We start from the raw sequence: 23,182 nt of genomic DNA, 5'->3' as shown, positions 1-23,182 counted from the left end.
CCCTAGAGATGATCCCTACAAGTCAGAGCTGAGGCAGATTGGTGGAGCAGCATGGGACATTTGCACTGATGCCTTGTAGGTCTTTATCCTCCAGAGCTAGCAATTTGGCACCTTGCACAAGCACTAAATTTACTTCAAGGGTTGAGAGAAGCTTTCTTAAAGAGCAGCAACTGTTTGGAGGCTGTTTTCAGTCTTTATTTAAATCAGAAATTTTAATTTTAGTGTGTAGATTCTCATCTGAACTAACCATTTTGTGGATTAGTTCAACTCAGTTTCATGGGAGCCTTTAGGGAAGAAGGCTTCACTTCAAGAACATGCAAGAGTATTAAGACTGCACTATTATCAAAAATAGCTAAATTTCGGTTATGAAGCATTTTGCTATTTAGCTGTCTGTTGTAAACCTTTTGAATGAGCTCATTGCCTGCTGTGAAATGATCCTAGCTAATTAGCAGGGTTTTTTTTTCTTCTATATCCAGTGTGGAGGTTTTCTAGTTCGGTTATGCTCCATGCTGACAGCAAGCACCTTGGTACCACTAACAATCATAAGTCACTTCTTTTTAACACCTACGGAGCTTTTAAGTAGATAAACTATATCTGAGCTAGCAGTGAAGTGGTTATGAATCAATTTCAGAGGACAAGTAAGCAAAATAAATTCCACTGAGGCCACTAGGAGGTTTTATAAAATGGAAGTAGATTCCTTTTCTGGTCCAAAAACAGGGAATATGCTGTTTTCGAATGGACCATCCTAGGGAATTCCTTAAGAATTTCCTTAGGGAAACAAAAATGGCAAAGAATTCTTATGCAAAGCCAAAAAATAGTGGTTATGGCCTTGAGGATTCAAGTAACATATCAATGTGTTCTTGACTATTGCAGGTCTAATTTGGAAGGTTTCTATACTGTTATACGCTAATTCGCTACTGGAACATGAATCATGCTGACCTGAATTTGTTACAGCCTGCAAGGGAAATTAATTTGAGTTCCTACGAAAAAAACAGAACAAAACTTTCTCTGTATCATAATGCATGCTGGTGACCATACCTCCTCTGTAAAGCTCATTTACACGAATGAAATATCAGGATGAAGCTGGGCAGGCTGCATTTGCTGGAATACCTGGTACAGCATTCACCTGTGGAGCAATTAATAGATATGGTTTAGTTTGTTCCCAAAACAGCAGCTTTCTAATAATGAATCTGATTTATTTAAAATGAGAAAAGGATATCTACTGAGATGATAACCTTGCAAAGAACAGTCTTCATCAAGTACGTGTTCATCATGCCAGTATGGGAGGGATGGAGTGGACTGCCATATGCTCTAACCATTCTGGCTCTTAAGCAAAATTGTACCTGGGAGGTTTGAGTAAAGTCCAATACAAAAATATTTGATTACTTTATGGTTCAAAGAAAGCCCATGAAATGAAGTTAACAATGCAGCGCTATTCCTCAGTCTGGCCAAGGCAATGGAAAGCTCCTTCCAGCAGCGAATGAAATCCTACATCATATTTAGTGTGGGATATTAAATAATGTAAAGGCGGGGATTTGTGCTTGACTCAGAGCCGTGAAGAGATGATAATGCATGTCTTTGCTATTGCTAATTAATGTGGGCTAGTTCTTTCCTTCTAAAGTTCTGTTGTTTCATAGGGGAGGATCCAGAAACTCGACGATTGAGAACCGTCAAGAACATTGCTGATCTTCGACAGAACTTAGAGGAGACCATGTCCAGCTTAAGGGGAACCCAGGTCTCTCACAGGTAGTGGCATGAATTGCTTCTTTATGGAACAGTGAAATAACTGTGTTCTTATAATACCTGTCCCGACTCTGGCTGGGTTGTGCCCCTGCAAAAATGATTAACACTGACAATGGAGGAAATTAAGTTGGCTAAGCATTTATTGTTCTTTTTTCTTTTATTGAAAGCACAGCTTCTGATCCTTGTTTAGTATTTGTCAAGATTTATGAAGAGTAAGTGGTGGTGGTGCAGGGAACAGGATGGTTGGATATAGAAAAATAGTCATGGAAAGAGCAATGCTTGTTAACTACATTAGGTGGTGTTTGAATAAAATTGTGCAAAGGTTACCATTTAAAATGTTACTTTGGTTTACTTATGAGTGACTTTAATGCATTTCCCTCCCCAGATCTATAATATGCTGTTTAAACAAGCAGGTGAACTGTGTTTGACCTACTTGATAAAGTGCATAACTTGGATTCCTAACTGGTCTTTGGACAAACAAAGCTTTATAATATTATTAGTGATGCGTATGTACAATTTTTTTGAGTAAAGCAGTATTTAGAAATCTCCAGTAATATTTAAAATATGCTCAAGATAAGCAAAAGCTGTGATTACATTTGAACGTTCTATGAGCTGTTGTTTTAAATGTTCAACAAGAGGCTTAGGAGAATATGATGTTTGGCCGCATGAAGGGCCTGATCCTGTGAGGTGCTCAGCTCCCTCAATTTCAGTTGACTAACAATGCTGAACCCTTCATAGGATGAAGCCCTAAATGAGCTCAGCAGATGAAGGTTTGTAGTTTGGCTAAGCCAGTGCCAGTGCCTCCACAGATGAACTCCCAGTGCATCTGTTCTCCTTTTAAAGTCTCGATTAAAGTGACAGCTCATTATGATTTAATTACTGTAGCCACAGGCCTGCTCATGGTTCCACAGGATTTGTCATGCTGTGAGTAGCCTGAGCCCATTTAGTCCATGTTAGCCAGAGTCCAGTATAACTGAGGGTAACAGTATGTATATTCAGCCAGAAAGGAAATCGGGGTTGGTTTGGGAGAGGGAAACTGCAGCTCTCGAGGAGGAGGAGAAAATAGACAGCCTATATTAGCATTTGTCATTGAAGGGAAGCAATATACTCGCCTATACAGGCATGAAGAATATAGTGTACATTTGAGCCTTGGAAAATGTATTTAGTGGTCATGAGGTGAAATTGAAAATCAAAGTACTGTGTAAATAGATACAAAATCCTTAAGTTTGGAAAAACATATGAAATTAGCCTAATCTTTATATAACTATTTTTCCCCTTAAATCTTCATTGAGAGAGGCAGAAGGATTGTTAGCTATCTTGAGCATCTCCAAACGGATAGGTTATTTTGTTAATGCAGCTAGAAAGGAGAGAAGGGATCATAAAAATATCTGCTCAAAATCAAAAGTGGTCTTTTTATCAGCTTAAGCCTCCTGCCTGGAATGGTGACAGCATCAATTATGGGTTAGGTTTGACTGAAAGAGGAAAAGTTGTGCTTGGATACTGGGGAGAACCCATGCCAAAAATGCCTAAACATACAAATAAGTAAATAAATAAGTAAATAAATAACCCCCTCTCTTTCTGCTCCCTTCCCCAACACAACACTGATGGCCTGACTAGGGAGACCCTTTATTTTTAAAGTAGTGTTGTTAAGTTGTGTAAAATACATGAAGAGATTTGTTTTAGGCAAATGCTGTTAAGTGTGTCAACTGCAGTTTATACCTTTGCCGCTATTTGGAAGTTGCATTCTTTTATGATGTATGCAGTAGCATGACCTGAAATCTAATGGTTCTATACCATCTCAGTGAAGACTAAATCAATTGGGTTTTTTTAAGCACATTGGAGACCACGTTTGACACCAATGTCACTACTGAAATAAGCGGTCGCAGTATTCTCAGCTTGACTGGAAGACCAACACCTTTATCGTGGAGACTTGGGCAGTCCAGCCCCCGCCTTCAGGCAGGTGATGCTCCATCAATGGGAAATGGGTATCCTCCAAGAGCCAATGCCAGCCGCTTCATCAACACTGAGTCTGGGCGTTATATGTATTCAGCGCCTTTGAGGAGACAGCTAGCATCCCGTGGTAGTAACGTTTGTCACATGGACATCTCAGAGAAGGGCGGTGATGAAATAGATCTTGAAAGCATCAGCATGGATGCCACAGGCTATATGAGTGATGGCGATGTTCTGGGCAAGAATATAAGGACTGATGACATTACGAGTGGGTAAGTAAAAGTAATTTGGCTCTTCGTGCATAATGGAACTGTGCATTTTACAGTCTTATACTGTTGCTTTAAATCGATCCATTTAAATGGCTACTTAAAGGTAGCAAAGGGATTGTGCCCATTTTTAATGGGAATATGGAGAGCAAGCTCCCAGCCATACTTGAATGAGTGGTGGCTAGAGTCTTACTCATGCTGTCTCTATCTTCCTTTCACACTTAAATCAGAAGTTTCTGTAATTAGTTCTGAATCTCTTGAATCTGCCAGCCTGACCTAGAACTCTTATAGGAAGAGCCTTTCCCACGGAATCTTGGCACCTAAGGTCTGGACAGAATCTCAAATTGTTAGACGTGTTTGAAAATGGTGGGGGGTAAAATCCCAACTTTTTTCAAACTTCGACACAATTTCCGTTTGAGTTGTAATCAAAATTTCAGGTGAGGAAAAAGAAAGGTATTTTAAGTGAATTAGTCACATATTTCTAGTAAATGTCGCAAAGTGTGTATGTAGCACAGGTTCTTCTCTCTGGCGCCATTTTCAGGAAAGCATTCGTATACAGCAAATCATTTAATCATGTGCTTAATTCTTCTTGAAGTCAGTGGGATTTTGGCACATGATTAAAGTTAAGCAGGTTTTAGTGTGTTCCTGAAAAAGAACATACTCATGGGCTGCTTAAATGCTTTCCTGAATTAGGGTCAATGGTTGTCAGATGTTTGCTGCAGTATTCAGTGTCCCCACAAGATGGTGAAATTGTGGCATTTTTTACATTGCAACTGAAAGTATTTGCTGTCTGTGGATCCCAGTGATTTCTCTGAACTTGCAGTAGAACATTCATGTGTTTTCAGATCACCAAAGGGATGTGTTTTTTACATTTCAGTGGATGGGGAAAATATTAGTATGCAAGATGCAACTTAAGGAACAAGTTGTTGATGAAAATGCAGAAATTCTAAATGATGTACAATTTTTAAACTTTGCAAGATTTTATGTCAATATTTTAGCATTTCTTTGGCTGGGAAACTCATTTGTATGTAAATACATCAGCATTTGATTTATGTTACAAAACTCATGATCATTGATGTGAACATGATAATTTTTCTATAACTAGTCTTTTCCTTTTTTGGCAACATTACATCCTTTTTTAAAATCTTTAACAGTTTGGTATTGTTTATAGTAGCAATGGCTTTGTCACAAGATTTGGAGCCTCTTACTGAAACAGAAAGCTAGAATCCAGCTGTTTGTTTACGAATATGCGACCATTATTATGAAACAAGGTTCAGCAAATTTAACCACAGAGGACCCTGGAAACCTACAATTCACTCTGTTCTATCAGAGAGTTTGGAAGTTTTACTTACATTTTCTTTTTTCCTTTAGGGATCATATACTAAAGAATCCAATGGGAAAGCTATTTGGAGAAGTAGTAAATTCTCTATTTTATGTAAGGAACTTTTAGTTGCTAGTATACAAAGACCCTAAAATCACCCATATTTACACAAAATAAAGCAGCTTATACCTTTGTTTTGCAGTGTTTATTGTACTAAAAGTTACCACTCTTTCCTCAAGACAAACGACCTTCACCCCAAGCTGTAAAATTGACGAGAAGAGAAAGAAAATTATTTTGACTATTGCTGTGGTCATTATAAAAGACCCTAGTGCAAGATCTGTGTGGGTTCTAGATAGCGAATGTAATTTGAAGGGAAGGGCTGGTTTTAGCTATATAACTGAGAGAAGTTTATTCTCATATGGTAAAATACCCCTGTGTAGCGGGAAGACCGACGTCACCGCCTTAGTCCTACTTAGGCCCTATTTTGAGAATTTAATTGGTGCATGGGTCTAGTGCTGGACCTCTGAACATCTCATCTGTAGCAAGTCATGGATTATGATAGGAGTGGACAGTAACAAGTTTAAGGCAAAAACATCTATTCTCTCAGGTTATGCCTGCTGAACAGTAGGGTAGGCCTGTCCAGTGAAAAAGAATGACCTTGGTAGAACTGTGGTTTTCTCTGTCTTTACACCTTTTTCACAATATAAATGAGCCTGTCTGCAGAGAGCTGTCATGGTTTTCTCTGTCTTTACACCTTTTTCACAATATAAATGAGCATGTCTGCAGAGAGCTGTCATGGTTTTCTCTGTCTTTACACCTTTTTCACAATATAAATGAGCCTGTCTGCAGGGAGCTGGCATGTGTTCTGGACCATGAGTATAAGGCTACTGTGTGTGGCTCCATCTAATGTTTTGCTCAGGAAGTTCATTTCTTTTATCTGAACTAAAAATTGTCCTCAGCAGAATCATAAGCTGATATTTCCAGCTTCAGTACCTCACATTCTAAAAGTTCATCTTACAAACAAGGATGTATTTATGAAAGGAAAAAAAGGGGGGGGAGGGGTTTAAGGTCCTGGATGTACATTTCCAGAGACACTAGTGACTGTATAGATCTCCACATATCATTTGTTACTTTGTACTAACTGGTCACCCTGCACTATATAGCAGTGAACCTGCTGAAGTTCAAAAATATAACACTAGCCTTTAAAATATTGAATAACAATCTAGAATGGAGCTCACAATGCGATACACATAAAATAATACAATAGATTAAAATTTACCAAACATTTCTCTCATTTCAGGTATCTCAACATAATAAGTACCAGTGGTAGCATGGCTGCATACGCCAGTAGAGCAGCCATTATGTACTCAGTAAGAGCTCACCTGTAGTATGGATATTAGGGAGACAGACTGTGAGACAGGACTCTTATCTGCTACAATTTTTCAAAAGGACTATGGGATCATTGCCTTTCACTTGGACAGCCAACCAAAGACTGATAGAAAGGACCTCAGTTTCAAGCATAGGATCAGAAGAATGGCTGTATATAAATGGCATTTTCCTTTCTAACGTATATGTGTCCTTAATGTAGTGAATCATGTCTGCTGCCCTTGCTGACTAAAATATATTTTTATTTATGTGAGCACTGCAGAGCCAAAACAGGTATGGGAGAGTGAACTGGACTGTTTTCTGGGCCACGTATCATTATTTTAATGGTGAACTAAGTTCCAATGGCAGAATCTTTATTATTGGTGATGTCAGAGCCAGAAAGGCCAGGTTCACTTTGAGATAATTTATCAAGTTTGAGTTTTGAGCAGTTGGGGGAAAAAACCCTACCATATTTACTTATAAATGTGTGCACATTTGAAGTTTGAGCAGTCACAGAGACAATGCAGTACCACAGAATGCTGACTTTGGAGACACTCTTTAGAATATAATCGCATGGGGAAGGTTTCATCAGAAGGGAGGCAATCCTCCAATACTGCATTGAAATTACAGCATTGGATATGATCCCAGGACCAACTGGGGGACTTGAACCTTCTGTCTTTGAGGCGAGGGTGTTACCCTCAGTGAACCCTACTGACACCTAATAATGCTGGATTGCTGTCTTCGGTAAGAAAAGATTGTTTTGTAACCTCAGTGTCATGAGTCATCTTCCCTGATGTGAGTTATTCACAACAACAGAAAATGGGATAGCAGTGTATCTCAGTGGGACAAGGGTAATATAGAATCTAGAAGTGAGAGAGCTTGCTTGTAAAGACAGCATTGATGTGGTTTGCTGCACAATGGCTCTTTAAGATAAACTGGAGGACAAATAAGCCCAATATTTTCCTAAGTTATGCTACAGAATGTGGAAAACAGCACAAAAAGGCATTTATAGCATGAATAGCCCTTTATTAGTTGGTATACATTTCACTTTGTCATTTTCAAAATTGCTGCAATGCTGTAGTTTGAAAAACCTTGGATCTGTGTTTTTATTGGCAAACTGATAGGAAAGGAAGCCAAAATATTTGTTACAGCCAAAATAAATCATTTTAGCCCTTGGTTCCTGAGGCTTTCTTTTAAATGCACCAGGTCATGGGAAGTTCCATTTTTCCTGCCTTCCAGTTCTGTTCAAGAAGGGTTCTGGCAGAAATTAGTATTGATTTCGTAAGGTTAGAAAGAGTGCCATTCCTTATGGCCTGGTCCAGCAGAAAAATATCTGTGGTCTCCCAAACCTTTGCTAACCTAGGAAGACCACAGGTGCTGGATCTGCAGCAGGCTGACCCATCCAGGTGAGAAATTGACTTCTCCTGGAAACCAAAAAGTTGACAAAACAAAGCAGCAGTGGAGAACTTGAATTTTCCTGGAGCGGGGAGCAAACAAGACTCTGTATCACACTCCCCGGTTATTAACTGTGTAGCTCCAGGCTTTTAAAGGCCTTGATGTGAAATAATTCGTTCCCCCTCGATGGGCTTGGAATCGTGTAACCTATCTACTTCAAAACCAAAGCAGTAATTTTAGGGAGACTTTTAACTTCTCCCAGAGCTGAATAGTGCTATTAACTGGAAAGGGCTTGTGACCTGATGTGAGGATCCACAAGTCTTGAACCCAGATCTGCGAGCAGCATTGGCATCCCAGCCACCATCTGGCAGTTTGCTAGTGACTGGTGAGTGATGTGGCACTGCCCAGGAAAGTCCTGATTGTACTAGCGCCCAGTCCCACCAATTGGTCCGGCTGCACTATTTAAGCCAGAAGGAGACACCGGAAGTTGTCTGTGCATCTGAGTGAATTCTGTCTGGCTGCTACATAGGACCCTGCCTTCTTGCCTGACTCCTGAGCTCTGCTTTCTTGACTTGTCCCTGATTCCTACTTCCCTGCCTGTTGCTGGTTCTTGCCTTCCCATCTTGTTCCTCATCCCTGCCCTGGTCTCCGGCTCTGACCCTTGGCTCGACTCCTGATTCTCACTCCAGCCCTGATCCTTGACTTAACTTCTGCCTCTGAGCTTTGGCCTGACTCTGACTCCTGCTCTAGCCATCCGAGTCCTGGTTGTGACACCCCCATCCTCTCCTTGATTTTGGTTTAATTGTCAAGATAGGGCAATTTACCCCAATCTCCCTTTTGCTAGGATGTTCATTTTCCTTCCATTTATGTATGTATGAATTTATTTGTGTGTTTGTACACATGCGCACACGTATTGGGGGGTGATCCCTCTTTGTTTATTTGAGGTTTTGTGGTCTCTAATAATCTTCCTACAAGGATTGTAAAGTGAGGATGTAGAGCTGAAGTGGAGGGAGATTCAAAGGGAGAGCAGGTTGGAGCAGTTTGGGAATTCAGGCTTTCTCGTGGCCTGCTGTCACCAGAATTAAACAGGGCCACAGATGCGGAATTGGGAATGACATTTTAGCTGGCAGATTGTCTATCTTGTGCCAGGTCCTTGGAAGAGATGTATCCACATAAACTACATAGGCCAAAGCAATCACTGAAGCAGAGTTTTATCAAAGCTGAATTTTAATACCCTGTGCCTATAGTACAGCAGATAAGAGTGCCTTACTAGAGAAGTGAGTAAGAGGATGGATTTGCTTGTGTGTTGCGTAACATGAACAAGATTTTTATAAAAACAAAAGGAGTACTTGTGGCACCTTAGAGACTAACAAATTTATTTGAGCATAAGCTTTCGTGAGCTACAGCCCACTTCATCGGATGCATTCAATGGAAAATACAGTGGGGAGATTTATATACTCAGAGAACATGAAACAATGGGTGTTACCGTACACACTGTAATGAGAGTGATCACTTAAGGTGAGCTATTACCAGCAGGAGAGCGGGGCGGGGGGATTTTGTAGTGATAATCAAGGTAGGCCATTTCCAGCAGTTGACAAGAACGTCTGAGGAACAGCGGGGGTGGGGGAAGATAAACATGGGGTAATAGTTTTACTTTGTGTAATGACACATCCACTCCCAGTCTTTATTCAAGCCTAAGTTAATTGTATCCAGTTTGCAAATTAATTCCAATTCAGCAGTCTCTCCTTGGAGTCTGTTTTGGAAGGTTTTTTGTTGAAGAATTGCCACTTTTAGGTCTGTAATCGAGTGACCAAAGAGATTGCAGTGTTCTCCGACTGGTTTTTGAATGTTATAATTCTTGATGTCTGATTTGTGTCCATTTATTCTTTTACGTAGAGACTGTCCAGTTTGACCAATGTACATGGCAGAGGGGCATTGCTGGCACATGATGGCATATATCACATTGGTAGATGTGCAGGTGAACGAGCCTCTGATAGTGTGGCTGATGTGATTAGGCCCTATGATGGTGTCTCCTGAATAGATATGTGGACACAGTTGGCACGGGCTTTGTTGCAAGGATAGGTTCCTGGGTTAGTGGTTGTGTTGTGTGGTGTGGTGTGTGGTTACTGGTGAGTATTTGCTTCAGGTTGGGGGGCTGTCTGTAAGCAAGGACTGGCCTGTGTCCCAAGACCTGTGAGAGTGATGGGTCGTCCTTCAGGATAGGTTGTAGATCCTTGATGATGCGTTGGAGAGGTTTTAGTTGGGGGCTGAAGGTGATGGCTAGTGGTGTTCTGTTATTTTCTTTGTTGGGCCTGTCCAGTAGTAGGTAGCTTCTGGGTACTCTTCTGGCTCTGTCAATCTGTTTCTTCACTTCAGGAGGTGGGTATTGTAGTTGTAAGAATGCTTGATAGAGATCTTGTAGGTGTTTATCTCTGTCTGAGGGGTTGGAGCAAATGCGGTTGTATCGTAGAGCTTGGCTGTAGACAATGGATCGTGTCGTGTGGTCTGGATGAAAGCTGGAGGCATGTCGGTAAGTATAGCAGTCAGTAGGTTTCCGGCATAGGGTGGTGTTTATGTGACCATCGCTTACTAGCACCATAGTGTCCAGGAAATGGATCTCTTGTGTGGACTGGTCCAGGCTGAGGTTGATGGTGGGATGGAAATTGTTGAAATCATGGTGGAATTCCTCAAGGGCTTCTTTTCCATGGGTCCAGATGATGAAGATGTCATCAACGTAGCACAAGTAGAGTAGGGGCATTAGGGGACGAGAGCTGAGGAAACGTTGTTCTAAGTCGGCCATAAAAATGTTGGCATACCGTGGGGCCATGCGGGTACCCATGGCTGTGCCACTGATTTGAAGGTATACATTGTCCCCAAATGTGAAATAGTTATGGGTGAGGACAAGGTCACAAAGTTCAGCCACCAGGTTTGCCGTTACGTTATCGGGGATACTGTTCCTGTTGGCTTGTAGTCCATCTTTGTGTGGAATGTTGGTGTAGAAGGCTTCTACATCCATAGTGGCCAGGATGGTGTTTTCAGGAAGATCACCGATGAATTGTAGTTTCCTCAGGAAGTCAGTGGTGTCTCAAAGATAGCTGGGAGTGCTGGTAGCGTAGGGCCTGAGGAGGGAGTCTACATAGCCAGACAATCCTTCTGTCAGGATGCCAATGCCTGAAATGATGGGGCATCCAGGATTTCCAGATTTATGGATCTTGGGTAGCAGATAGAATACCCCAGGTCGCGGTTCCAGCGGTGTGTCTGTGCGGATTTGTTCTTGTGCTTTTTCAGGGAGTTTCTTGAGCAGATGGTGTAGTTTCTTTTGGTAACCCTCAGTGGTATCTGAGGGTAATGGCTTGTAGAAAGTAGTGTTGGAGAGCTTCCTAGCAGCCTCTTGTTCATATTCCGACGTATTCATGATGACGACAGCACCTTCTTTGTCAGCCTTTTTGATTATGATGTCAGAGTTGTTTCTGAGGCTGTGGATGGCATTGTGTTCTGCACGGCTGAGGTTATGGGGCAAGTGATGCTGCTTTTCCACAATTTCAGCACGTGCACGTCGGTGAAAGCACTCCATGTAGAAGTCCAGTCAGTTGTTTCGACCTTCAGGAGGAGTCCACCCAGAATCCTTCTTTTTGTAGTCTTGGTAGGAAGGTCTCTGTGGGTTAATATGTTGTTCAGAGGTGTGTTGGAAATATTCCTTGAGTCGGAGACGTCGAAAATAGGATTCTAGGTCACCACAGAACTGTATCATGTTCATGGGGGTGGAGGGGCAGAAGGAGAGACCCCGAGATAGGACAAATTCTTCTGCTGGGCTAAGAGTATAGTTGGATAGATTAACAATATTGCTGGGTGGGTTAAGGGAACCACAGTTGTGGCCCCTTGTGGCATGTAGTAGTTTAGTGTCCTTTTTCTTTTGTAGAGAAGCAAAGAGTGTGTTGTAAATGGCTTGTCTAGTTTTTGTAAAGTCCAGCCACGAGGAAGTTTGTGTGGAAGGTTGTTTTTTTATGAGAGTATCCAGTTTTGAGAGCTCATTCTTAATCTTTCCCTGTTTGCTGTAGAGGATGTTGATCAGGTGGTTCTGCAGTTTCTCTGGGAGCGTGTGGCACAAGCTGTCAGCATAGTCTGTGTGGTATGTAGATTGTACTGGATTTTTTACCTTCAGTCCTTTTGGTATGATGTCCATCTGTTTGCATTTGGAAAGGAAGATGATGTCTGTCTGTATCTGTATGAGTTTTTCATGAAGTTGATAGATTTCCACTCCATATGGCTAAATTCAGTGCCTTGCATAATGACAGGTTTCAGAGTAGCAGCTGTGTTAGTCTGTATTCACAAAAAGAAAAGGAGTACTTGTGGCACCTTAGAGACTAACAAATTTATTTGAGCATAAGCTTTCGTGAGCTACAGCCCACTTCATCGGATGCATTCAATGGAAAATACAGTGAGGAGATTTATATACATAGAGAACATGAAACAATGGGTGTTACCATACACACTGTAATGAGAGTGATCACTTAAGGTGAGCTATTACCAGCAGGAGAGCTCTGATGCCTCGATTGATTGATATTGCAATATGCTCTCATTGCCTATCTAGTTATTGTCTGGAAGGCATCTTAGATTCTGAATTTATTTTACATTTGCACGTGGTTTGTCAGTCCGTCATTAGGGTCAAGGTGAGCACATTTCTGGGAGAAGGAAAGAAGGGCTTATATATTTCACAACCTAAGAAAAAAGTTCTTGCTAATAATGGTTGCTTTCTTAGCTATTCTCAGTAAAAATGATTGCTGCTACAGATAATGAATGATTGCTGCTACAGATAATGGCTAACAAGAAGTAAGGAGAGGTGAGTTGGTGAAGATTAAAATAAGAACCTATTTGACTTGCACATTATTTGAAGTTCAGTTGTCTCTTTTTCCTCAGTATTTTTCACTGTTTGTGTAGCTGTGTAATTCTCATTTTCCGATGGCACTAAAAGCATAGGTATTGCCATTTAGCATGAGAAGCCTATTCCAGGACTGTATGATTTAAGAAGATCTACATTCAAACTTTTTGTTGTGTATCCATTCTGCAACTCTGAACCTTTTGCTTTCTACATCTCAGTATGTGTACATGCTGGTTCAAATGACTCCCTGCTCCCAAAAGACTCCTTAGAATACTAAGCCCTGGTCTACATTACAAATTTATGTCGGTAATACTTACTATTTTCCATACCTCTGAGCAACACTGTTATACTGATCTAGGCCTTGGCATATACCGTGCTATGTCAAGCCCTAAGCCTTAAAATTCACTTTGTCTGAAAAAACCCATCAGTGCTGAATTGGCAGTAGCAAAAATCCATCAGTCTTCCAGTAAATTTAATAACCAAAAGCCTGTGCTCTAAAGGGCCAATCCAAATGCCCCTGAAATCAATATTAGTCTTTCCTTTGACTTCGGGGGCCCTAAGGTGGAATTGTCCTCTGGGTCACACCGAACATTTTGGTTCTGGTTTGTGCCATATCTAAGAGCATGGCTACACTTGCAGATATAGAGCACTTTGAGTTAAACCAGCCTTCGGAGAGCGCAGTAGGGAAAGCGCTGCAGTCTGTCCACACTGACAGCTTCAAGCGCACTGCCGTGGCCACGTTTGTGGCACTTGCAGCAGCATTGGGAGTGGTGCATTATGGGCAGCTATCCCAGCATGCAAGTGACTGCAACGTGCTTTTCAAACGGGGGTGGGGTGGGGTGGGGTGGAGTGTGACAAGGGAGTGTGTTGTGTATATGTAGGGGGAGAGAGAGATGGTTTTTGGGGGGCTCAGAGTATGTCAGCATGCTGTCTTGTAAGTTCAGACAGCAGCAGACCCCTCACCCCCACACGTCTCTCTCTCACACACAGCATTCCACACTAATGGCTTGCTTCATCTCGGAGCAGATAAGCTGCCGGCTGTCAGAAATGGAGCTTTCAAAGGGCATATCCACATTTCTGCAGTGATTCAAAATCAATGACAAGAGTGGCCACTTGACTTAAGGGGATTATGGGACGTTTCCGGAGGCTGATCAGAGTGCAGTAATGCAACATCTCGTTCACACTGGCACCATGGCACTCCAGCGGGGATGCAGCAAACATTATTCCACTTGCTGAGGTGGAGTACCAGCCACGCTGTAGCCATGGAGTCAGAGTGCTCTACGTGCCTTGCCAGTGTGGATGGGTAGTGACCTAGTGCGCCCGGGGCTCCTTTATTACGCTGTAACTCACAAGTGTAGTTGTGCCCTATGTAGACTATGAAAGTACTCAGGGATGGGACCATGTCTTTCTTTGGGTCTTTTACAGAGCTGAGCCCACTGCTGCCACTCAACAAATAATAAATAATGATGATAAGAAGATGGAGTATAAGCCATCAAAGTCCTGCATCCAAACACTCCTCATCTTTGGAGTGTTTAAAATACAGATATGGATCAAGGCCCAAATTTTGAAGCATGGGCCAAATTGCAATGTTATAGCCCATTCAGTGCAATATGAACTTTGTAACCGTTCTCATATCCATGCTCTGTACCTTGATTGATTCAAATTAATTTCAGTGGTTTGGTCATTTCATTAGGCGCTGCAGTTTAGCATGCATGATAGGACTTGATCTGAGTATGAATAATGAATGAAGTTGAAAACTACAGATACCATATATGGCTGCAATACTCCAACATGAAGAAAAATCATTAGAATTTAGTTTATTTTATATTTTCTCTTTCTCTGAATGTGCTATTTGTTCGAACTTCTTTCTGGCTTGCTGGAACAGGCTTCTTACATTTTGATCCTTTTAATACCGTCGTACAGTAAATACTGTGAGGGTAGGTAGTTAATTGATTTCTTTATTTTTACCTGTGCTAGCCCAAGGAATTCTAAGTAGACTCAGAACAACTCAGCCTGCTGTCAGTGACCTTTATGAAATGGCGTTAGGAAATTCTGACTTCTGACTCCTCAGAGAACTGTCGAGATATCCAGCTTTGGATGTAGGGAATTGCGGCTGTCCCCATGCTGTAAAAATGAAAAGACAAAAATAAGGTAATATTCAAATATAAAGTAAATCACGTCCTGAGAGCCATGCCGAAAAAGAAAATAAATCAAATATTGCATAAAAAAGCTATTCTGAGAGTGTTAATATTACCCATTTAAGCACTCAAGTCAGCAAGTGTCAAAGTTAATGTTTCACACTCAGCATTAACTCTGTCTCTTGTGAATAGCAGCACAGGTTTTAATCAGTTATGACAAACTGCTTCACACGCGATACAACTGGATATCACAGAGCTTTTCCTGCAACGCTAGGGCTCAGTCCCAGAGGCTTGAAGGCATAGTGCTTACCAACAATAGAGCCTTAGGATACGACGACTCTGCAAAGGAAAACCTGCAGCACTAAGACAGGTGTCAGAGTAGCAGCCGTGTTAGTCTGTATCCGCAAAAAGGAAAGGAGGACTTGTGGCACCTTAGAGACTAACAAATTTATTTGAGCATAAGCTTTTGTGAGCTACAGCTCACTTCATCAGATGCATCTAAGCAGTAAGTTTCACAGCCTGGGTCAATTGACTTGGGCTTGCAGAGCTAAAAATAGCAGTGTAAACGTTCCTGCTAGGGCTGCAGACTGGGTTCTGAGACCTGCTTGCTGGGTTTCAGAGTCTAGGCTCCAGCCCAAGCCTGAATGTCTACACTGCCATTATTAGCCCTGCAGCTCAAGTCCCATGAGCCCACATCAAGTGACCTGGGCTCTGAGGCTCGGTGCGGTGATGCGGGTTTTTTGTTTTTTTGCAGTATAGACCTATCCTTAGAAATCAATGGGACTACACATTTTAAGAAGTACTACACCAAGTCATAAATGTTTGCAGGATCCAGACCCTTAAATAACTTAGTTGGAGTTACACGACTGCACAACAATCAGGAGTAGGAATGTTTTAGCCAGTGACAGCCAGAAAATCCCTTATCATTATGGGAGAGGGGGAAGAAGCTCACTGGGTAACACTGTGGCACCTGGCTTCCAACACCCATGTGGGCTTTCTGCTTCTTCTCTCTCTGGTCCCTGGTCAGAGTGAAGGAATGGGGAGAGCAAGGGGGAGGATGTCTTGATCTCTTCCAGTTACCCTCAGATTGGCACTATGCCATAAAATAGAGTCTCAGGGTTTCTCCAACACCCACCCACACCAACCCTCCCAGGAGCCCCCAGCCCCTCAGCAATTCCTCTTTGAGACTCGCCCATACCAACTCCCTCCAATATTCTGGAACCCAATGGCTTTGCCAGGACCTTTGGCTGTGCTAGCAAGCCCATAAACCAGGGCCTTCAGCTCCCTTCCCAAGCCCCATTTGATTCTGGCCGTTTTGGGAAATAGTTTCCTACCTGCCCAGCAGGTTCCTGGGGGCAGGGAGAAATCAATTAATTTGTTCTCAGAATTGAGAAAAGTCACATATGGAGCTGCACAAAATTTGTCAGGTGGGAAAGGGTTACACTTCAGGAAGGGCGGTGGGGGGGAACTTGGTTCATAGTCCTGTCCAAGAATGCCACAGGTTGCTTTGCCTTCTCTACAGCTGGGACAGAGCAGGCTGCTACTTACGCAGGCTACTTCTACACTTTAAACACTACAGCAGTGCAGCTGTACTGCTTCACTGTAGACACTACCTACGCCTACGGGAGGGTTTCTCTCATCGGTTTAAGTAACTCACCTCCCCAAGAGGCAGTAGCTAGGTCGACAGAAGAATTATAGTGAAGACCAGGCCTCAGGCAGCTGTCATGCCATAGGTGGCTATGGTATGGCAGCTGCCTGAATGAGGCTGCCAGGGGAACTCCTCTCCTGTCTCCCACCAGCACTTCTAGGAGCACATCATCTAATTTCCAGGCTCCTCTTCTCAGACGGCTACTCAGCAGCATCTGGAAGAGAGAGAGAGCCAGTGTGTTGCTGTGCTGAATGGGAGCCCTGAACAGCTGCTCTCCATGCCAATGCCTGCTTACTTAGCCACAGTTGGGAGTTGAAGAGTCTGGAGTCCCCCGCCTCCAACAAATGCCATGGTTGCTCTCCTCAGCCAATGAAGGAGTTGTATTGATGGATTTATATAAGGAGGCGAGAGAATGGAATAGTTGTTTGTTTTGTTCCCAGGGTCAGGCTGGAATGTATAAGGAACAGTATTTTAACCAGGGAGTGTCACATTTATCGCCAACTGAGGTGAAATTTTTGTGTATGGATTCTGATGGCACATCACTGTCGTGAAAGAATGAAGGGAAGAGGTGATGCTGCTGGGATCTCAGTGTGATATTTTGGCTAGACTGTGTATAACAACCCTGATTCTTAGATTTTTAGATCACCCACTCTATTGCAAACAGTGGGGAATCCTTCCTCTCACACTCCTGCATCCTGTGTCACCTTCCCAAATCCAGCTCACTCCACCCTTGCAGCTCCCCCACAACTGGGCTTCTTCCCCACCACCCTATAAGGACTGAGAGAGCTATCCGCTGTAGTGTTTAAGTGTTGAAAAGGTGAAGGGAAGTGGAAAGCAATAATCAGCTGCAAACGTGAATGAAGCCACACCAGAACGGAATAACAGAATGGGCAAAAAGAACAGAAAAGAGCTCAATTGTGATTCATGGTGGGGCAGTCCTCTGGGTCACTTGCATGAACTGAGACCTATAACATCAAATGACATTTGCTATTGTGGGCTGCTGCTTGGTGCAAGAAGAAAATGAAAGGCAATTAGCCTCCACCTTCCTTCCTTTTCTTTTTTGGATCTGTAATAAACCCTATCTACATACACATGTAGACACCAGAGCAGGAATTGAACTGAGGACTTTCTGCACCAAAAATACAGGTTTACCATTTGAGCTAAAGGACACCTCATTTAGCTGTAAGAAAGGAGAAGGCTGTAGGACCAGCCACAAGAGGGAGATGCAATCACATACACTAAACCAAAGGATTACAACTCCACATAATTTACAATTTAGATTGTCTGCATTGAAGAATTGGATATTAATGCAATTTGAAATGCAACTACTTGTGTCTTTCTAATTGTCTTTTCCCTGTTTTTGAAGAAACAGCACTGCTCTGATTTTTTTGTATATGTTTTTCTTCAAAAGTAGCTGGTTTTCCTGATACCATTAAAAGGGAGAGCTGGATAGTGGGTCAGTGTGTTTAATCTTGTCATTTATATTATAATGGCTTAGGTTTGAATAGTGCTTCAAAGATGAATAAAGGGCAAACTCCTTCCCTGTGCAGCTTACAATTTAAAGCAGAATTGGCAAAGGGAGGCTGTATCAGTGTCTGAAATGATTGCCTAATGTCCAGTACGGGAACAGGATTTTGAACCAGGACAAGCATGTGCATTTTAATTTTTTTTAAGATCCTCTGACCCCAAGAGAGGCCTGCAGAAATAGGGACAAATGGACTCATTTTAATAAAGGCCCAGTACTACTGTTAGTGTGACAATTATCAAAACTGCCACTAACTCTGGTTGTGCAGGATTGGACCCTAAATAGGCAACTGTGACTATAAAGCATACAGAACATGCGACTCATATCTGAGTTCTAATCTAGTACAACAGTAAGCACCAAATCTCTTACAGGAGATGATGTGCTTGATACCCATTCTTCTAGCAAAGGGAAGATCTCTTTACTGTAGAATATCACCAGCACAGCTGTGGACTTTATAATAAAGTGTGGACCCAGGAGACCAGGCAAGCAGAAATATTTTTAGACCTCAGCTGAAGTGACCAAAAATTGTTACCGTGTGAAGGCTGTTCAATGGTGTATGGGAAATGTGTCCCAGTTCTATTCCCAGTGGAGAAGTATCATGGAGAAGTATGCATTTCACAGAAACCACCTCCCCATGTTAGTGCCTTTCCCAGCAGAAAGGGTCAAGATTAAATTGGCATGGAGAATGAGCCCTCCATGGGGGAGCTGCTGCTTCCACTGCTAATGATATAAGTATATTGCATTTACCTGGTTTCTCAAACTAAGATGTGAAATTCACTCATGAGATTTTATTAAAAGAAATTGCCTTTCTCACCTATCTCTTAGATGGCTATCTCCTTCTTTGCAACCCCAAACAATGATTGCTATTCCGGAGAATGCAAGACATGGCTGGGGGCAGAGGGGTTATTCCATACTCAGGGCTTGTTTCCCCCACCCCCCAAAGTTCATCTGTATTGCGCAATCTAATTAGATGTAAAGTGAAGTGCACACTGGGTATGAGCTGATGTGAACCTGAAAGGAAATATTTGTATTGCAAGTTGAGTATTTTGGCCTTGTGACAACAGGACCATGCTGAAAAAGCTCAGGACCTGAGCCCACTCCTGAATGCCTTTGCTGAATTGTTGAAATGTATGTGGATCAAAACTTGGAATTTAAACCAGAGACAAAACCCAAGCTGACCTTGCTTGGCTGGTTATTTATTTCTTTAACTTTAAATTTTTTAATTTAAAGGCAGGCTTTGTGGGCAGGGTGCATGTTCCAGCCTTTGGTGAGAAAAATAAAATGCTGTGCTGATAGTTGGCAGTGGCAGGATGATGGTGGTCAGGCAAGATTGATTGGTGACAGGAATTTGGCAAAAAGTGAGAGACAAGCATATGATCCAACACCAGAATATTGTCAGAACAAAAAAGGCAAACCAAAATTATACTAAACTGAAAAGTTTCTGGTTAGCAGTGGTCCTTCAGTCAGTCGAGCAGCAGTAATGATCTTCAGTTTAGTCATATTTTAAGACAATTTCCTGGTTTCATCAACAAGTATATTTTGATCACATTTATCAAACTTTGTAAGCAGTAGTAGAGATGTGCTGTTTACACACATCAAAGCTTTAATGTACTTTGTTCTTGTCTAACTAGCCACATTGACTGGCTGTTGCGCACTGACACTTAGCAAGTAGTAATACCCATGACACTGTAACTGAAGCCTAGAAGAGTAAATGTTTGTATTGCCTGATTGGAAACTTTGATATGACCTGTCTTTTGGATTCACTATCCTGTCTGGACTTTGATTTACTTGAGATGATGAATTTAATTTTATTACTGAGGCAAAAAAGTCCTTGGAATGTCAAGAGTGTATGTCGAAGCCTAGACTATCCCTTAGGCTGTATATACTCACAATTTGAGAATTCTGCTCTCCTGGCTATCTGTTTTGAAATTTAGCAGCAAAGTTGAATAAGTATGGGAGCTGTCAGATGTGTAGCCATAAGCATGTTGTTGGTGCTCTGTATACATGGGCAAGTACAGAAGTGCATACAAAACTCAAGTGACTTGGCCTGCTAAGTAAGACTTTGGTTGATCTGTGGTATAACTTGATCCTGTTTTCTGTATGTGCACTTAGGGAAGGGGGAAAAAATCACTTAGGCATCAGAAACATCCTAAAAATATTGAACTTGGAAGGATACACTGCACCATACAAAGTTTCAGGGACACCTACAGGGGTGTAGTTGGCAAACCAAGAGAGCAAATCAAAGATCTAAATTGCCAAGGGAACTGAAAAACAGTTGAAACAGAGGAGAGCGGGGCACTTTTTTTCTTTTGCCTAGAAAGTACTATGAATTGTTTTGTTTCCATTTGTGCCATGCACTTTTAATACACTATTAAGGACACTTGGGTAAACAACACCTGTGCACAAGTGTGGAGAGGCACAAAGTGTGGAAAATTAATTGTTTTTCCTTGTTGTTGAGAAGTAAAAATACTGAGATGAGTCCTGAGGGATAATCCACAGAAGGTATGTGGATTAGCTCCTTATTATCGGTGCTTCATTGTCCAGTCATTAAAAGTCTTCTCCTAGTTGAGTCTAGTAAAGGCACTCTCTCCATTGCCTGTTGTTAACCTTGTTAAAGCATGGCTGTTAACTTCTCCTGAGGAACTGCAGTTTACACATCTGCATAAAAAGTGACAGTGTTTGGAGACCTCTGGTTGTTATTACTGAAATGCCAGAAAAGTTCCTGAACTATGTCATTTGAACTTTTGTTCAGCTGCCATTTTTAAGATATTTAAAGAGTGTTTGACATTGAATGTGCTAGTGATGCAGTAGTCTAATAAGGCAATTAATATATTGTCTTGTAAAGACAAGTAAAGAAATTAAAGAATACCAGAAGAACTATGGGCAAGCATACTGGAGACACTCTATCACAAGGGAATAAGGAAACTTTCCCTGGGCTAATGGACACAGCGAGTATTGTGGACGAGTTGTGGTTAGTCTCAGGCTGGGTGAAGAGGAAGGAACATCTTCTTAGGTGTAAGAACCCATTGCCACACACCAATAGCTGATGATTTGGGACACACACGGCACTGAACTAGAGGGTAGGTCAACCTTCACAGCGTCAAAGAGGAACATATTTATGTAGTTGCTTATCAGGAGTTCTATGGGGAACATGAAGACCAAAATACACATGAGAGAGAAAATCCTCCCTTAGGCTATTCTAGCATCCTGCATTTCTGCTTTGGAGGTACATCTGCTAGATTCCCTTAGTCAGCATAGTGGATAAGGCTTAATGTTCTTCCTCATCACTAAAAACACTAAATAGGCATATCACAATATATTATAAGGTTATTAAATACAACCCCTTGACACTGGCTAACACAAATCCCAGCTGCTATTACAGGTGCTTAAAAGTAGTGAATTGTGATGTATCAGGACATGACTAGATAAAAGTTAGTGGTAGCATAGGCATTCAATTTCTTCTTGCCCCGCTGAGCCTGTTGTGAAGGCAAGAGTATGAGAGCCTATATTCCACCCCCTTGGACAGAGTGTTGTGAATTTGTTTCAGAGCCATTCATCTGTACAGCCCAACATACAGTCCAACCTGTTTTAAGTGACCAGTGATGGCATGACCAATGCTTAACAGAGGTAGACAGGTACTTAATAATAAGGTGTAGGATTGGCCCCTAAATTATAATGGGAAGCAGTTATGGCCAGTAGTAAGTGTTTGCAGAATTAGGCTCTTAATGATATTTGTGCTTCATAAGAACACTTCTGTAGGCCTGCCTTTTTTCTTAATTTCCCTAATATCTTTATATTAGGGAAAGGGGGTCTCATAGCCAGTTGGCGCTTCTGTTTCCCCCCCCCCCCCCCGCAGCCAACCCATAGGAGACAGAAAAACCCACTTCCCCATTCCTCCATGCACAATATACTAGATGGGGCCCTCTGCAGCGCTCCCATTTGGCCCCAGTTTGGCGTTAGGGCATCACTCCTTTTAGTCCGACCAAATTTCCCCCTAAATGGGGGTGGGGCACCCACATTCTTAGATAGAATTTATGTATAATAGCACTCCAGCTGTAAAACTTTTAATTCTACAAGCTGTGCTACCTATTTGACAATGTTAACTAAAACTCCTGTCTATCTAATATTTAAGAAACAATCCCATGGGGCCATTTTTTTTATAGAGCGAGGTGAGACTACATAACTTGTAGCTATTATAAGATTTGAGTTCACATATTTTCTTTTTAGCACACTTTAGTTTTCCTTTAAAAAAAAAAAAGCAGTAATAAAACCTGCACACATCCTTATCAAAGGTGTTGAGCACCTGCAGTTCCATTGACTTATATTGGGTGTATGGATGCTCAGCGCCTCTGAAAATCTGTCCATGAAAAGCTATTGTTTGTTCCAGCTGGCACAAGTACAGAGTTATTTGAATGTATCTGATTGCTGCACATATATACAGAGGGTGAACTCCTGGCCTCATTGAAATCAAGAGGAGTTTTTCCATTGACCGGGGTTTCACCTAGATTCTTCATATTAAGATTAATTAGTGTATGTAGTGTGTATACACAGTATCATAATTTTCAACTAGTATCACATCTATTTTAACTTTAAAAAAAATAATCTTGGAAATTAGTTTATTTTATTTAAAAGGATTAGTTATATGCCAGATGAGGATGATGATGACAAATGCAGACCTAAATGCTACAATTTCAAAGTGTGTAACAGGTACACTCACAATAATGTTTCTGCATTTGAGATGCAAATCGGTCACTGAATGTGCAAACAAGTAGCTGCAATTAGCTGATTTACATATGCAGGTATGAGTTTTTGCAACATGCCAGTAATATGCACATTTAATGATATGGGCTTAAATAATTAGAATGGTATCTTTTTTCTATCTTTTGTTTTTCTTCTGTGATTGGCTCACAACAAAATTTGCTCTTCCATTTTAAGGATTTTATGAGTTTCTG

General features: G+C 41.7%; 1 protein-coding gene and 1 long non-coding RNA gene across 12 annotated transcripts in view; one reads left to right on the top strand and one right to left on the bottom strand.

The window, feature by feature from the left end:
• Positions 1–23,182, top strand: part of NAV2 (neuron navigator 2) — a 649,830-nt gene that overhangs the window by 515,375 nt on the left and 111,273 nt on the right. For 9 of the 10 annotated variants that reach the window (XM_043547852.1, XM_043547853.1, XM_037899955.2 and 6 more), the window contains 2 exons: positions 1,638–1,746; positions 3,576–3,965. In XM_043547852.1, the coding sequence (XP_043403787.1) occupies positions 1,638–1,746; positions 3,576–3,965 (499 nt within the window). The remainder of the gene's footprint in view (positions 1–1,637; positions 1,747–3,575; positions 3,966–23,182) is intronic. The other variant, XM_043547854.1, reaches the window with a different exon arrangement.
• LOC122466105 overlaps positions 1–23,182 on the bottom strand; it is a 62,419-nt gene that overhangs the window by 17,120 nt on the left and 22,117 nt on the right. For both annotated transcript variants that reach the window (XR_006291369.1, XR_006291368.1), the window contains 2 exons: positions 14,888–15,043; positions 1,039–1,126 (listed from right to left, as the gene is read on the bottom strand). This is a non-coding gene — a long non-coding RNA (uncharacterized LOC122466105). The remainder of the gene's footprint in view (positions 1–1,038; positions 1,127–14,887; positions 15,044–23,182) is intronic.

Source organism: Chelonia mydas, chromosome 6 (genome assembly GCF_015237465.2).
Source record: "Chelonia mydas isolate rCheMyd1 chromosome 6, rCheMyd1.pri.v2, whole genome shotgun sequence".
In the NCBI taxonomy this organism is placed as follows: domain Eukaryota; kingdom Metazoa; phylum Chordata; order Testudines; family Cheloniidae; genus Chelonia; species Chelonia mydas.
The sequence above is the reverse complement of the archived record's forward strand: the minus strand, read 5'-3'. Positions and strand labels throughout refer to the sequence as shown.